Genomic DNA, 17175 nt, shown 5'->3' with positions numbered 1-17175 from the left:
CCCGAGCGAGCCGACGCTCTTCTTCAGGCAGTGAGCACTCTGAAGGCAGAAGGAGTGGTGATCCCCCTGTTCCCCTTCAGCAATTGGGTCACTGTTTTTACTCCAACTTGTTTGTGGTGCCGAAAAAGGATGGATCTTTCCGTCCCGTTCTCGACCTCAAACTGCTCAACAAACACGTGAAAACCAGGCGGTTCCGGATGGAATCTCTCCGCTCCGTCATCGCCTCGATGTCCCAAGGAGACTTCCTAGCATCAATCGACATCAGGGATGCTTATCTCCACGTACCGATTGCACCAGAGCATCAGCGCTTCCTGCGTTTCGCCATCGGGGACGAACACCTTCAGTTCGTGGCGCTGCCTTTCGGCCTGGCGACAGCCCCACGGGTCTTCACCAAGGTCATGGCAACAGTGGTAGCAGTCCTACACTCTCAGGGACACTCGGTGATCCCTTACTTAGACGATCTCCTTGTCAAGGCCCCCTCTCGGGTGGCATGCCAACACAGCCTGAACATTGCTCTGGAGACTCTCCAGAGATTCGGGTGGATCATCAATTTCCCAAAGTCAAAATTGACACCGACCCAATCGCTGACATATCTCGGGATGGAGTTTCATACTCTCTCAGCGATAGTGAAACTTCCGCTGGACAAACAGCGTTCACTACGGACAGGGGTGCAATCTCTCCTTCGAGCCCAGTCGCACCCCTTGAGGCGCCTCATGCACTTCCTAGGGAAGATGGTGGCAGCAATGGAGGCAGTTCCATTTGCGCAGTTTCATCTGCGTCCACTTCAATGGGACATTCTCCGCAAATGGGACAGGAAGTCGACGTCCCTCGACAGGAACGTCTCCCTTTCTCGGGCAGCCAAGGCCTCCCTTCAGTGGTGGCTTCTTCCCACTTCTTTGTCGAAGGGGAAATCATTCCTACCCCCATCCTGGGCTGTGGTCACGACGGACGCGAGTCTGTCAGGGTCGGGAGCGGTCTTCCTCCACTACAGGGCTCAGGGTACCTGGACTCAGCCAGAGTCCTCCCTTCAGATCAATGTTCTGGAGATAAGGGCAGTGTATCTGGCCCTAAAGGCGTTCCAGCCGTGGCTGAAAGGCAGGCAGATCCGAATTCAATCGGACAACGCCACGGCGGTGTCATACATCAACCACCAAGGCGGCACACGCAGTCGGCAAGCCTTCCAGGAAGTTCGGCGGATTCTGCTGTGGGTGGAAGCCACAGCCTCCACCATCTCCGCAGTTCACATCCCGGGCGTAGAAAACTGGGAAGCAGACTTTCTCAGTCGCCAGGGCATGGACGCAGGGGAATGGTCTCTTCACCCGGACGTGTTTCAAGAGATCTGTTGCCGCTGGGGGAAGCCGGACGTCGACCTAATGGCGTCCCGGCACAACAACAAGGTCCCGGCATTCATGGCACGGTCTCAAGATCACAGAGCGCTGGCGGCAGACGCATTAGTTCAGGATTGGTCGCAGTTTCGGCTGCCGTATGTATTCCCTCCTCTGGCACTACTGCCCATAGTATTACGCAAGATCAGGTCCGACTGCCGCCGCGCCATCCTCATCGCCCCAGACTGGCCAAGGAGGTCGTGGTATCCGGATCTGTGGCATCTCACGGTGGGTCAACCGTGGGCACTACCAGACTGTCCAGACTTACTGTCTCAAGGGCCATTTTTTCCATCTGAATTCTGCGGCCCTCAACCTGACTGTGTGGCCATTGAATCCTGGATCCTAGCGTCTTCAGGGTTATCTCAAGAGGTCATTGCCACTATGAGACAGGCCAGGAAACCAACGTCCGCCAAGATCTACCACAGGACGTGGAGGATCTTCTTATCCTGGTGCTCTGATCAGGGTTTTACTCCCTGGCCATTTGCCTTGCCCACTTTTCTGTCCTTCCTTCAATCCGGAATGGAAAAGGGTTTGTCTCTCGGCTCTATTAAGGGACAAGTCTCGGCGCTCTCTGTGTTTTTTCAAAAGCGTCTAGCCAGGCTTCCGCAGGTCCGCACGTTCCTGCAGGGAGTTTGCCACATAGTCCCTCCTTACAAGCGTCCGCTAGAACCCTGGGATCTGAACAGGGTGCTAACGGCTCTTCAGAAACCACCTTTCGAGCCAATGAGAGATATTTCTCTCTCACGCCTTTCGCAGAAGGTGGTCTTCCTAGTGGCAGTCACATCACTTCGGAGAGTGTCTGAGCTAGCTGCATTGTCATGCAAAGCCCCCTTCCTGGTGTTTCACCAGGACAAGGTGGTTCTGCGTCCGGTTCCGGAATTTCTCCCTAAGGTGGTATCCCCTTTTCATCTCAATCAGGATATCTCCTTACCTTCTTTTTGCCCTCATCCAGTTCACCAATGTGAAAAGGATTTGCACTTGTTAGATCTTGTGAGAGCACTTAGACTCTACATTTCTCGTACAGCGCCCCTGCGCCGCTCGGATGCGCTCTTTGTCCTTGTCGCTGGCCAGCGTAAAGGGTCGCAAGCTTCCAAGTCAACCTTGGCTCGGTGGATCAAGGAACCAATTCTTGAAGCCTACCGTTCTTCTGGGCTTCAGGTTCCTTCAGGGCTGAAAGCCCATTCTACCAGAGCCGTGGGTGCGTCCTGGGCATTGCGGCACCAGGCTACGGCTCAGCAGGTGTCAGGCGGCTACCTGGTCGAGTCTGCACACTTTCACGAAACACTATCAGGTGCATACCTACGCTTCGGCAGATGCCAGCCTAGGTAGGCGAGTCCTTCAGGCGGCGGTTGCCCACCTGTAGGAAGGGGCCGTTTTACGGCTCTATTACCGAGGTATTCTTTTACCCACCCAGGGACTGCTTTTGGACGTCCCAATTGTCTGGGTCTCCCAATGGAGCGACAAAGAAGAAGGGAATTTTGTTTACTTACCGTAAATTCCTTTTCTTCTAGCTCCTATTGGGAGACCCAGCACCCGCCCCTGTGCCCTTCGGGCTGTTGTTCTTTTGTGTACACATGTTGTTCATGTTGAATTGTTCTGGGTTCATGGTTTCAGTTCTCCGAACATCCTTCGGATTGAATTTACCTTAGACCAATTTATAAGTTTCCTCCTTCCTGCTTTTGCACCAAAACTGAGGAGCCCGTGATGCACGGGGGGGGTGTATAGGCAGAGGGGAGGGGTTTACACTTTTTAAAGTGTAATACTTTGTGTGGCCTCCGGAGGCAGAAGCTATACACCCTAATTGTCTGGGTCTCCCAATAGGAGCTAGAAGAAAAGGAATTTACGGTAAGTAAACAAAATTCCCTTCTTTAAGAGTAGGTGAGAATAGATGGCACATAAACACAAGTATGTAAATCACATACATGCGGCCACAGGGGATCAGGGAATCGGGAGTGTGTGATTCAGCAGGCCAGACAACCCCTTTAACCCCTTCAGCCCTGGTGCACTTTCCGTTTTTGCGTTTTTGTTTTTTGCTCCCCTTCTCCCGAGAGCCGTAACTTTTTTTATTTTTTCGTCAATCTTGCCATATGAGGGCTTGTTTTTTGCTGGACAAGTTGTACTTTTAAATGAAGCCATAAGTTTTACCATATGGTGTACTGGAAAACAGCAAAAAAATTCCAAATGCGAAAAAATTGCAAAAAAAGTGTGATGGCACAATAGTTTTTGGGATGTTTTATTCACGGTGTTCACTATATGGTAAAACTGATGTGTGGGTGTGATGCCTGAGGTCAGTGCGAGTTTGTAGACACCAAATATGTATAGGTTTACTTGTATCTAAGGGGTTAAAAAAAAAAACACAATTTTGTCCAATAAAAGTGGCGCACTTTTTGCGCCATTTTCTGAAACACGTAGCGTTCTTATTTTTTGGGATCTATGGCTCAGTGATGGCTTATTTTTTGCGTCTCGAGCTGATGTTTCTAATGGTACCATTTTTGCGCAGATGCTACATTTTGATCGCCTGTTTTGCGTAAAACTTTCAGCGACCAAAAAACGTAATTTTGGCGTTTGGAATTTTTTTGCCACTACGCCGTTTACCAATCAGATTAATTGATTTTATATTTTGATCGGGCATTTCTGAACGCGGCGATGCCTATGTGTATATTTATTTAGTTTTTAACCCTTTAATTTTCAATGGGGGGGAAAGGAGGGTGATTTGAACTTTTAGGTTTTTTGTTTTTTTAAAACTTTTTTTTTTTTACCTTTTTTTTTTTTTATTTTTTTTATTTTACTAGTCCCCCTAGGGGGCTATAGCGATCAGCAATCCGATCGCTATTATCTATCTGCTGATCACAGCTATACAGCTGTAAACAGCAGATTCAGTCACTTTGTTTTTCCCTCTGCTCTTGGCCGAGGGAAAACGAAAGTGAAACATCATAGCTGCAGGCGTCATCACATGACCCTGTGCTACGATGGCAACCATCGATAGTCACGTGATAACGCACGTGACTTCCGGTGGGGGCGGCGGTAAGTAAAAAACATGGCCGCGCGCATTTAGATCTTGCTGCCAGACTTTGGCAGCAAGATTTAAGGGGTTAATGGCCGTGGGTGGAAGAGATTCCACCCGCGGCTAGCAGGCACACATGTCAGCTGTTGACATGCGGCAGGGGGCGGGGCTTAACGGGACACGCTCCATGACTGATATATCAGTCCATGGTCGTGAAGGGGTTAAGTAAACTTGTCACGTGTAATGTAGCCTAGAAGGAAAAACAATGTAATGTGACATCCCAAAAAACAATACCACGTGTCCCAAATTAAAGTAATAGGCAAGTTATGAAGTATTTCCAGCCGCTCTTTCATTATGCAGTTTAGGGGGAGTTGGACTTGAGACCAAACATCAAGTATTTCTTACTTTTTTTGCACTTTAAGATGAGCTTTACCACTGACTATATAGTGGACTCAGGGTCTCTTGTGCTTTTTATTCAGGTGGATTGGATGAGGCACTCTATAATGTAATAGCCATGGCAAGAGAGCAAGAAATTCCATTTGTTTTTGCCCTGGGACGAAAAGCTCTAGGGCGATGTGTGAACAAGTTGGTGCCGGTCAGCGTTGTTGGCATCTTCAGCTACTCTGGGGCTGAGGTGAGTTTGTTCATGATATCGTTCAGTATATGATAAGGGGGAATTCACAAGCTCTGCAACTGCAGATTGTCCATGTGGATTCTGCAGGAATGTACACTACAATATATGTGAATCTGGTTTTAATACCTTCACGACATGTTGGGTTTCGGTAGCAGCACCTGCATCGTGTAAAGAAGCAATATCTGCAAGAGGGGAGAAGGGACTAAGAAAGTGAGTGCAAGTCAAAGTGTTTGAGATTTCTGCGGGGGGGGGGGGGGGGTGTGAAAGTTGTGGAGGGAAAGGGAAGAAAATGCAAGTAAGTTGTGGTCAGACAGGGGGAGGGGTGAGTTAGAGAGGTTAGATGGGGAACAGAGGCGAGTGAAGATGAGGTCCAGCGTGTGGCCATGTTTGTGAGTAGCTGTAGAGGACCATTCAGCGAAGCTGAAGGAGGAAGTGAGTGTTAAAAGTTTAGAGACAGATGAGTGAGAAATGTCAATGGGGATGTTGAAATCGCCCATGATGATGGTGGGGATGTCGGTGGAAAGGAAGTGTAGTAGCCAGGTGGTAAAGTGTGTTGTGAATTTTGCATTGCAGTTTACATGTCGCATGTGTACGCTTAGTGGCGGATTTGCTTTGAAATCTGCAGCATGTGACACGGCCATAATGTGCAGCCAGACGTATTAACACTCAAAAGGTGAAAATACATAATTTATAAATAGTTGTTGCCTATTCCAACCTTTTTTAGGTGGAATACTTGCCATATATTGTGGGGGATTTGTTTTTTTTTTTATATATATATATATATATATATATATATATATATATATATATATATATATATATATATATATATACACACAACACTTTTGTATCGTGTAAGGCTGCTTTCACACTACGTTTTTTTAACGTCCGTCATTAACGTTTTTTTAACGCAAAAACTGATCCAGTGCAAATGCGTTTTCATTTCAATGCATTTGCAATGGACTCGCGTCAACATGCGTTCACCTGCATTTGCGTGCGTTATAGTAAGGATCCAGCGACTTGCAGTTTTTTTACTTATTTCAAAAACGCTACTTGTAGTGTTTTTGAGCTGCGTCCAAATACTGCAAATTGCTGGATCCTGACTAAACAGCATGCAAACGCATGTGAACGCTGGCATGCTGATAGACAGGATCCTGCTTGCTCTACTGAGCATGCACAGAAACCAGCCTCGGGTGATCAGTCCCTCCCTCTCTCCCTTCCTCCCTCTCTCTCTCCACCTCCCTGCCTCCCCCTCCCTCTCTCTCCACTCTCCCCTGCCTGAGAGCGGAGGACGCTCGTAACCAAGGTAAACATCGGGTAACCGCGGTCTTAGTTACCCGATGTTTACGTTGGTAACGTGTGCAGGGAGCCGGCTCCTAGCAGCTGCAGACGCTCGTAACCAATGTAAATATCACGTATCCAAGCAAGTTACCCGATGCTTACCTTGGTTACGAGCCTCCACAGCTGTTAGATGTCGGCTCCCAGTCTGTCACGTTCAGTTCCCCTCACTCCCGATCACATGACTCCAATGCCCGCCCATAAACTTAGTGACAGGATCCTGCAAAGTAACACATGCGTTTTTTGCTGTAAAAGCAGGATCCGCTTTTGCAGCAAAAAAATGTTCATGACGCATGTTAAAAAAACGTAGTGTGAAAGCAGCCTTATATTGTACCAATTGTATGCATTTCTATTGTGGTCTTTCATTTGGGATCTAGATCTTGCCCTCCTATGTCTTCCATTTGTATACATATAACATAAATGCAATATGTATTTCTTTTTGTTTGTTTTTTTTTAAGATGATGGGGTTTTGTTTTGTTTTTTTGTTTTTTTTTAAATAGTAATGATTTTTTTATTTCTTTATGAATATATGAATAAAATCTTTGGCCTTTTTTCTTCCAACCCAGAGTTTATTTAACAACTTAGTCTCTCTGACGGAAGAAGCAAGAAAAGCCTACAAAGATATGGTGTCCTCGATGGAGCAGGAGCAAGCTGAAGAAGCTTTAAAGAATGTCAAAAAGGTCCCACACCACATGGGTCATTCCCGTAACCCTTCTGCAGCCAGTGCAATTTCATTCTGCAGTGTCATCTCGGAACCTATCTCAGAAGTCAATGAGAAGGACTATGGTAAGGGATTGTCCATTCAGGGATGTATACCAGTTGAGTTTCTTGCAGATCATGTCAGTGGTAGTAAAAAAACTCTAGAACTTGGCTGATATTTTAATGAACATTTTATATTTGCAGAAACCAATTGGAGAAGTATGGTGGAAACATCTGATGGACTTGAAGCATCTGAAAATGAAGATTCTTCTGTACGAACGACGACTTCTCATCACACGATTAATGTTCAGTCTGATAACAATGCACACAAACCACTTTTGGGTCCTGGTAGCACATCCTCAGTTTCTAAACTTGGCAAGATGGCTCCGGTTGAAAAAGAAGAAGCAAAGCCAGATGACAATCTGGAATGGGCTTCTCAGCAGAGCACAGAAACTGGATCATGGGATGGTAGTGGCAGAGATGTCCTCAATTCCTCCATGACAAGCACAACAAGTACTCTGGTGCCCGAAATGCTGGATGAAGATGATGAGGAGGAGGAAGATGATGATGAGTATCCCCAGCAACCTATTTCAGTCAGCAGAATAGAGTCTTGGGTATCAGAAACTCAGCGAACTATGGAAACTCTGCAGCTTGTGAACAGTCCGGAGGAAGATAACATTGAACAAAGTGAAGAGGACGTTGTGGAGAATATCTAGACAAAGAATAGCTTGTCAGAAATGGAGCCCATACACAAAGTGGTGCAAAGTCTTTATTCTAAGCACGTTCTAACTCCTCTAATGTAAATGAAACAAACTCAGGAATCGGTCCACTCACAGAACTACACTTTTGGGAGAGTTGCAGCCATTCCCATACCTAGTTCATCTCAATGTTTTACACACTGCATAAATGTTAACCTACACCTGATTCCCTACAAATGATGTTTTTTTTGTTCAATGTCCAGCTGAATTGCTGCTTTTCCTCCACTTCGGCACTAGGGGCGATTTCTGAATTTTCCAGCTTTCCCCCCTCTTCTTTCAACAATGGATATATGTACACACACAAAAAGTAAAACTCTCATCTTTCCATGTGATAAGATACCTGTAGATAGTTGTTGGTATCTGACGTGCTGGATATCACATTGGTCACATCTGGTTCAATGGAATCCATTTTACAAATGACACTATTGTTTTAGGTTTGTGTCTTACAGTAGCCATGTTTACATTTTATTGCCGCTCTGTTCTACAGAAATGTAGATATTTCCATTGACCACACCTAAGCTTTCACATCTCTAACCAGATATCGAATGGGCCCTCTGAAGCCGTAGGGTCTGTTAATCCTATAGTTTTCCATCAGTACAATGTTATCCTCTTGAGTTTACAGTGTTTTGAAATCAATGATCCAGGTGGGGGTGTACTTACATCTGTGTAGTAAGTCATAATGAACCTAATAGTCTTGGAAAGAAACATTTCAAAAAGTATTTTCCTCTATGTGCACACAGATTATTAACTTATTGTATATATCTATTAATATAGCATTTCACATTTGAGAAATCAATATTTTTTTGCATTTAGTTTTAAGCTTTGTTGTAGTTTAATTTTTCTTTCCTTTTTTTTAGTTTGGAAATTTCCATTTTAAGAAAAGCGGTATCATTCTGATCTAGTTTTCAGCTTTTCCTTCAATTTTTTATGAAATTGTTTATACTCAATGAACCTAAGTAAAGGAGCTTTAGAACATAGTAGTTTTCTGGGGATGTGCAATGGCAACTAACTTATTGGTCCGTTGAAAAATATACACAAGAAAAATAACCCTATGAAATGCAATAATGCATGATTGGGTCAGAAACGGAATATTTGTAACTATGTCACGTGGTGTAGCCTGAAAGTTTACTAAATAGGGCTTAGGGCTTTTAAGTTGGCATGGGGCTGAATGAGGGAGGGCATGTGTGTCCAAACAGCCCCATAGACAAAGTGTACCACCTCTGTGGCATAAAGTTTTTTTTTTTTGTTTGTTTTTTTTTCCCCATTAGAGCTGAACTGATTGTAATATATTATTGCCTAATTTGTCTGCCCAAAATGAGAAAGCAATTTGGCCATGTAGAGGGTATTAGTAAGCTTTTCTGATAGAAAGGCATTAGTGTCAAATTCACTGGTATAGTGAAGGCCCCAAGTATCTAGAGATAGATGCAGATTTATCAGCTATGGACACCTTTACTGCAGGCACGTTTCATTACCTTTACTAGTAGAGTGAATTACCAGTTCTGGATGGTTAAGGCCTGGGCTGCATCAAGGCATTTTGCAGCAATGCGAAGTCCTCCAAAGGAATGTATCTTTTGCCCCTCTGTCAGAGATTTCAGGAACTGAATATTGCAAATTAGGGCATTTAGATACTTCTAGTTATGTTTTATTAACTTTAGTTACTAAAACATATGTAGTTCCTTTATTTGGTCATTGTTTTTCAATTAAAGGTGTTTTCTCAAGACCATAAATGGCTAGAATTGAATGGGCGGCTATGGGGCCAAGAACTGGTAGTTACTAACAATCTGTTCCAGCTCCAAGCTGTCATGGACTGCTACTGCTGGCGATTCTCCGACCTTTGGTGGTGTTCCGTTGACAAACTTTTTTTTCTCCACTCTGCTCTGTTTATGGGGCGTCAATGTCGTTCTGATTGACAGCTGGTTCCCCATTGCATTGGGCTGTAACGGTTGTCAATCAACATGACGTTGTGAGTGACGCCCCATCGACAGAGCAGCCTGAAGTGAAATGAACTGGTGTGTTGATACAAAATCTGAGAATCTGCTTAAGTTGGGACAGATTATTGCAAGGCAGAACAGACAGGTAGTTTGGAACTACCTGCTTGTAGGCTCTTAGCACCATAATAACCCCCCCACAAATTCCGAGATAAACCCCTTAGGCTTGCTGCCAAGGTTGCAGGCCACCTCTGTAGTTTTATCGGCTATGGCCGGTCTCCTGTGCGAGGAGCTCATAATGCTTGTAAGCTATTTTCTTTAGAACTTGCAAATAGTATTGAGCAAGATTGCTCGCCACTGTTCAGTACTCGATTGAGCATCTGGGTACTCGAGCTGCGCGGAAGAGTTTAATGGGTGCTCGGATGTGTCGTCACTCATTGGGGTTGAAGCAACGTTTTCAGATGTAGTGTGTCAAAAGAAAAAACTACACAACCCTGCCCTCCCTCCTCCCGGAAATGCTTTGCATATGGCTGGCTGTATATGGGCGGAGAACAGAGCTGCCCACCATTGACTTCCATTGTACTCATTGCTTGTTTTAGCACTTTCAGAGCACCTGACGTGCTCAACTTGAGTACAGAGCACCTGAGTATTTTAGTGCTCGCCCATCACTACTTGCAAATACTACTTACACTGTTTTGCAGTTGGCTGGATCGTAGCAATCGACCAATACGGCAGAGACAAAGCTGCCTTTGCTTGCTACATCGGAGAGCCAACCTCTGGGACCAGCGGCACAACCTTGCCCCTGCTCCAAACTCTCAGTCAATCAAGAGCACACTGGCCCTTGGCATGCAGGAAGCAGAACAGCGGTGCTACTGAAGCATTACGGAGGCACCCTTTTAAAGGGAACCTGTCACCAGACTCCTGCTGTCCAAACCGCGGACAGCATGAATCGGAGCCTTGCTTTAAAACTACAGCCAGGTATATATTTTTCTGGAATGCTCCAGCGTTCCCTATAACATTTGTGGCATGGGGTTACTTTGCTAAGCAAAGATTTACAGGCTCCTGGTCCAGCAGACACTTCTGTAGTCCTTGGCCACTGGACCAGAGCTGTGCCAATCTTGGCATAATGTCATTTTTGGAGGAGGTTCAAAGGGCTCTGGTCTGGCAGCCATGGACTTCCGATGTGTTTGCTGGATCAGGATCCTGCAAATCTCTCTGCTCTATGCTATTTGTTCATAATCATCTTATACAGTAAATGTTAGCATTAGGGGTAACTGTCCCCCAAAGCATGCTTAGTCATGAAATATCTGTCGTCCATTAAAGGGACAATATGTAATACATGTACATAGGATGTGGCTTAATGGTTCTACTGATAAATTGAGTCTTTTGGTATTGTGATTTCATGCATTCATAACAAATTTGTATTTAAGTATTTTAGAATTGATGAATTTCTTGATAGTTAGTATTCGTCACTTCCCTATGTGGAATTGGCAACATTGTACAGTTTTATTAAAGTAAATGTATTTAATTATCTAGAAAGAGTCTTGAGCGTATAAAGGGTAAGGAGTGAGGTCGTCTTAATCATTTGTGGTACATGACAGACCTTAGCCTTTACATTTCAAGCGTTGCCTCTCCTGTGGAAATGATGGGGTTTGGTACAGGACACTCAACTTTCTGTATGTCTACGTGATCGCCAAATTCTTGATCCAGATGGGCTGTAATACATCGCTAGGGAATGTTTTCACAGTTGGCTTTCAACCAAATGTCCTATATATCTTGAAAAAGGAAAGAATCTGTGACTACTTACAATGTAAGTTAGAGGAACTAGCATGGAGATGGCCAATCATCTGCCTCCAGCATGGCTATTAAAAAACACACCTGGCACGGGACAGGTGATCAAAACTTTGAAAGAGAGTCAAGGGGGTTGTACAAGGTTATAAAATCATCACTAATTTCTTCTAAAAACACCACTGTGGCCTGATTCCTTAGTTTTTTTTTAGTCACTTGTTTCATTTTTCTGTCTCTTGGTATTTATTATTCCTAGAACGGGCAACCATAGAAATCTACCATAGAAAACAAGTAACCTAGCAGGCCTGCGAGGCCCCAGGTATGCGTTCTAGGGTTAATGTTTTTATTTTTGTTTTTTTTAACCAAATTCCGCAAAATTCATTAATCAAATCCACCAAGAAAAAAAAATATTCTCTTTATTTTTGTTTGATCGATTTTCCCAAATTTTTGAGCATAAATTTCCTAAAAAAAATTGTACTAAATTAGTGCCAAAATACCTGGCATAGGTAAAATTACTACGGTTTAGGGGGACTGGAGTACATTTCAGACAAATTTTAATGGCTTTTTAAAAAAGTTGTAATTTGAAAAATACCAAAAACTGAGAAAAAACAGGCTTGACTGCAATAATGAATCTGACCATATATCATTACTGCGGTTATGTGTATTTTAGCTTAGCCTCAGTCACTTAGCTGCAATTCCAGGTTCAACCAATCAACAGACGTCGTGCCATTATCTGGAGGACTGTACTGAACACTGCCTGCTTTAGGAGGACTCAACCTGGTCAGGTCATCTGGATGGTGGACCTGTTCTGTAACAGCTCTTGGATATTGGTCACCTTTCAGACTAAATCAAAAGAGAAGTGGGTCTGCACCACCGCATTGTGCCATATGCTGGTGCCAGGGAGGAGTGAGTCCGATCTGGTCAACAGACTACTGCACTAGTCCTGGGTGCTCGTGGAAACAGGAAGGAGATCCAGATTGAGTCCACAATAAGAGAGAAAGCCACGGCACTCACAGTAAAACTCCAAATCCGTTCTTTATTCGTTCCATAAAGCAGGGTAAAAGAGCGGTAAGAGGGCCAGGTGCAGGCTCCTTGGGGACTATCCCCAAGGAGCCTGCACCCGGTCCATTTACCGCTCTTTTACCCTGCTTTATGGAATGAATAAAGAACGGATTTGTAGTTTTACTGTGAGTGCCGTGGTTTTCTTTCTTATTGTGGATCACCTTTCAGACTACCTGAGATGCTCCTGCATCTCCACATTGCTTTCCTACATTATTAATTTCCACTTTGTCAAGGCTCTTTTTATTCAAATACAAGAAGCTTAAAGGAGTTTTTTTTTTTTTTTGTCCTCTTTAAAAATTATACATATATTTATTATTTTTGTTAATTTCAGACACTTAAAGCCAAAAGCTAAGGACAGGCTACAGTGGAGAGCAGCATGGTGATACATGTCAAAAGGAATCGGTCAGTAGGTTTTTGCTATGTAATCTGAAGACCGCATGCTGCAAGTGTTGACATTCAGATTATAGCCTTGCATCTCTTATCTCAAAGTGTGTTTTTATTTACCTGAATGTTAAGGCCCCGTCACACTAAGCAACATCGCTAGCAACATCGCTGCTAACGAACAACTTTTGTGACGTTGCTAGCGATGTTGCTGTGTGTGACATCGAGCAACAACCTGGCCCCTGCTGTGAGGTCGTTGGTTGTTGCTGAATGTCCTGGGCCATTTTTTAGTTGTTGCTGTCCCGCTGTGAAGCACAGATCGCTGTGTGTGACAGCGAGACAGCAACAACTAAATGTGCAGGCAGCAGGAGCCGGCTTCTGCGGAGGCTGGTAACCAATGTAAACATCGGGTAACCAAGAAGCCCTGTCCTTGGTTACCCGATATTTACCTTTGTTACCAGCCTCCGCCGCTCTCACTGTCAGTGCCGGCTCCTGCTCTGTGCACATGTAGCTGCAGGACACATCGGGTTAATTAACCCGATGTGTGCTGTAACTAGGAGAGCAGGGAGCCAGCGCTAAGCATTGTGCGCTGCTCCCTGCTCTGTGCACATTTAGCTGCAGGACACATCGGGTTAATTAACCCGATGTGTGCTGTAGCTAGGAGAGCAGGGAGCCAGCGCTAAGCATTGTGCGCTGCTCCCTGCTCTGTGCACATTTAGCTGCAGCACACATCGGGTAATTAACCCGATGTGTGCTGTAACTAGGAGAGCACGGAGCCAGCGCTAAGCATTGTGCGCTGCTCCCTGCTCTGTGCACATTTAGCTGCAGGACACATCGGGTTAATTAACCCGATGTGTGCTGTAGCTAGGAGAGCAGGGAGCCAGCGCTAAGCATTGTGCGCTGCTCCCTGCTCTGTGCACATTTAGCTGCAGCACACATCGGGTAATTAACCCGATGTGTGCTGTAACTAGGAGAGCAGGGAGCCAGCGCTCAGTGTGCGCTGCTCCCTGCTCGTGTAGCTGCGTGCGCTGGTAACCAAGGTAAATATCGGGTTGGTTACCCGATATTTACCTTAGTTACCAAGCGCAGCATCTTCCACGCGGCGCTGGGGGCTGGTCACTGGTTGCTGGTGAGCTCACCAGCAACTCGTGTAGCCACGCTCCAGCGATCCCTGCCAGGTCAGGTTGCTGGTGGGATCGCTGGAGCGTCGCAGTGTGACATCTCACCAGCAACCTCCTAGCAACTTACCAGCGATCCCCATCGTTGTTGGGATCGCTGGTAAGTTGCTTAGTGTGACTGGACCTTAAGTTTAAGCTTCCTTCCTTTATCATTAGTGGGTGATCTGTAATCTGACTCCGCCCCTCCTGTGATTAGCTGCTTCTGTCTATGGAAATGTACACTGAGAACCTGGTGTGGTCGGGGGCAGCTCCCAGAGCTCTGCTGCATACAAACCATGAATATACCACTGTCCGAAGAGCTGCAGCCAGTAATCTAAGTGATACATGATTGGATTCTGGATCTCTTTGCCTACGTCTTACTGCTCTCAGATGAGGTACCAAAAATCTGCTGACAAATTCCCTTTTAAGGGCTTAGTTCCATTTAATTTTGACTTGGGGATATTTTAGGATATTTTCCTAAGTATTTCTGTAAATAATGCCTTTGCTCCATGATAAATTATCTCTTCTACATGGTATATGTATATAGTTTAAATTAATTCTACTTGTTTTTATTGCTACCTTCTGTTTTTCCGTTAACAGTTGCCATTGGATGGTATGGCACATAATGATGAAGTACTTGTAAAAAGTATAAATTTAGGACTGTGAATGAGAATTGGTCTACATATAAAGTATTTAATGGAAATTTAATCTTGCCTATGTCTCTAACAGTTTCTCAGCTTAAGGGCAAGGCCAATGAAGTAAAGCTTACATTAATCTCTTGCTCATTAAAGTGTTACTGGTGATTTTTATTTTACCAATATGTAATCTTGAATTGTATTTTATGTACAGATGTAGCAGGCATTGAATTGTACCCAAATTGAACCTAATCTCAATTCCATGTGTTCTTGTGAAGTGTGGTGCAGGCCTCTGTGTGGTACAGCTGTAGATAAGGCATTGCCTACCAACTTACAATCGTGTCATTGGCACCTATGGATTTACAGGAATGCATGAAGGTGAACTTGCAAAATTATCAAAGGAGGAATTTCTAAGAGACTTGCACCACCTCAAGCCCTTATCTAACCCCATGATTTTTTTTTTCTTTACAAATCTCTTACAATGGTCCCAAATTGTGAATTGAGTAATGCTGGCCTTATCGATTCCCTGCAGATTCTCCCCTAGTACACCACCTATTTTAAGTATCACATTTCTGAAATGATATGGTCAACTAGGCTCTGACCTTTGATTACTACTTTTGTTATTTTGGACTATTATACAATGTTTGTAAAAAAAAAAAAATGTATATATACTTTTTTTTTATATACCTTTTTTGTATGACAGATATACATATATACATACATACACACATTATATATATATATATATATATATATATATATATATATATATCTCTGTCATACAAAAAAGGTATATAAAAAAAATGTATATATACATTTTTTTTATATACCTTTTTTGTATGACAGATATACATTATATATATATATATATATATATAATGTGTGTATGTGTGTATATGTATATATATATATATGTATATATATATATATATATATATATATTTATTTTATTAATCTCATTCATACACATTAATGGGGCCAGTGTGTACAGGTATTGGGTTGGTGGAGGTTGGCTTTAGATATAAATGTTTTAGACCTTTTGCAGCTATATTCTTTGCGCCAGTGCTTGTAAAGTACTGCTTTCCTATATTCTGTATCTTGCTATAGTCGTCTGAGTATATGGCTCCTATACAGACCTGTGTATTTAGGGTTTCCCTGTATCTAGTCTGGATCCTGCAGGCATAGAGGCTCGTTTGATCAGAGCAGGTCAGAGTTACTCGTATAGAGATGTATTTTATTTCAGAAATCACAACTTATACAAAAATGTCCAGGATTAGAAAAAACACTCCTGTCCATAGGTAGTAGTGGGTGCTACCAGAGATCCACTCTATTTAGTTCATCACAGATGTGTTGCAATGACAGACAACCGTGGACAAATGATATGTTTTTTGCAAGAATGTTGTGATGTTTGTGATCCTGAACAACTATGGAAAGAGCTTTTTGCCTCCTGAGCTCTCAACTTGTAGTCCCACAATAGGCAATACCATAAGTCAGCCTACATAGTGACCTAGACCTCTCAAGGTATTCAATGAAAAGCCTAAAAAAAATAAATTGGGTGACAAAAATATGTGCTGTAAACAGTGTTTTGTCTTAAAAGAAGCAGCACATGTGCGCTGGTCAGACTCGGTACAACCCTAGTGCCTGTTCAGTAACATTCATTAGTATTCTAGACTCTGCGATCAGAGCTTTCCCTGTTTAATGACATTTTTTCCTATTTTTACATTAAACTAGAACGCTTGTCTGTAACGTTGAATCTGCGCCAGTGGCTTTTTCTTTATCACCATATACATATGTTTAACTATTACTATTCAAGGTCCAATACGTATGCAACATTCTTGACCGTGCCAATGCCCCCTGCATTGTGAAATGTTCATTTATTAATGGCTTGCTTCACTAAAATTTCCTCTTAACAGTTTGTCCTGATTGTGCTAGTTTTGTTTTAGCTTTTCACAGTTCCTCATGGGTTTTTGTATTTCTAATGTATATTAGGCCAGCAAGTGTTTTTTGTTCTGTACTGTTATTTTTATCCCCCCCCCTACCCCCCCCTCTTACAGTCTTTATGGCGTGTAATTCTTGTATTTAACATCTTTCTCATATTGAAAAGGAAAAAAAATGTATGGGAACACATTTTCCTAATAAAATGAATTTTTTTTCTGTATGAAGGATAATTATATTTTTATTGTTCATTTTGGAGAAATAATAGCTTTTTGCACTATGTAAATACTAGTTAAATTTCCTCCTTACCTAATAAATGAATGATTTTAGATGTGATGTCTCATTATTGTATGTACTTGTAATGCAAAATATTAATGTATACTTAAAGTGTAAGTCATTATGCAAATGATTTACATATAATACACAGATTTTTGTATAGGTAAGGGTCCTAAAACCACAATCGATCACACA

At 43.3% G+C, this 17175-nt stretch overlaps 1 protein-coding gene across 2 annotated transcripts in view; it reads left to right on the top strand.

Annotated features, from left to right (window-relative positions):
• SECISBP2L (SECIS binding protein 2 like) overlaps nt 1-12545 on the top strand; it is a 138871-nt gene extending 126326 nt beyond the window's left edge. For both annotated transcript variants that reach the window (XM_075345809.1, XM_075345808.1), the window contains exons 16-18: nt 4869-5023; nt 6928-7147; nt 7265-12545. In XM_075345809.1, coding sequence (XP_075201924.1) covers nt 4869-5023; nt 6928-7147; nt 7265-7776 — 887 coding nt within the window. In that variant the 3' untranslated portion in view covers nt 7777-12545. The remainder of the gene's footprint in view (nt 1-4868; nt 5024-6927; nt 7148-7264) is intronic.
• Nucleotides 12546-17175: the final 4630 nt, after the last annotated feature.

This window comes from Anomaloglossus baeobatrachus, chromosome 4 (genome assembly GCF_048569485.1).
Source record: "Anomaloglossus baeobatrachus isolate aAnoBae1 chromosome 4, aAnoBae1.hap1, whole genome shotgun sequence".
In the NCBI taxonomy this organism is placed as follows: Eukaryota; Metazoa; Chordata; class Amphibia; order Anura; family Aromobatidae; genus Anomaloglossus; species Anomaloglossus baeobatrachus.
Note: the sequence above shows the minus strand (reverse complement) of the source record. Positions and strands in the feature narration are given on the sequence as shown.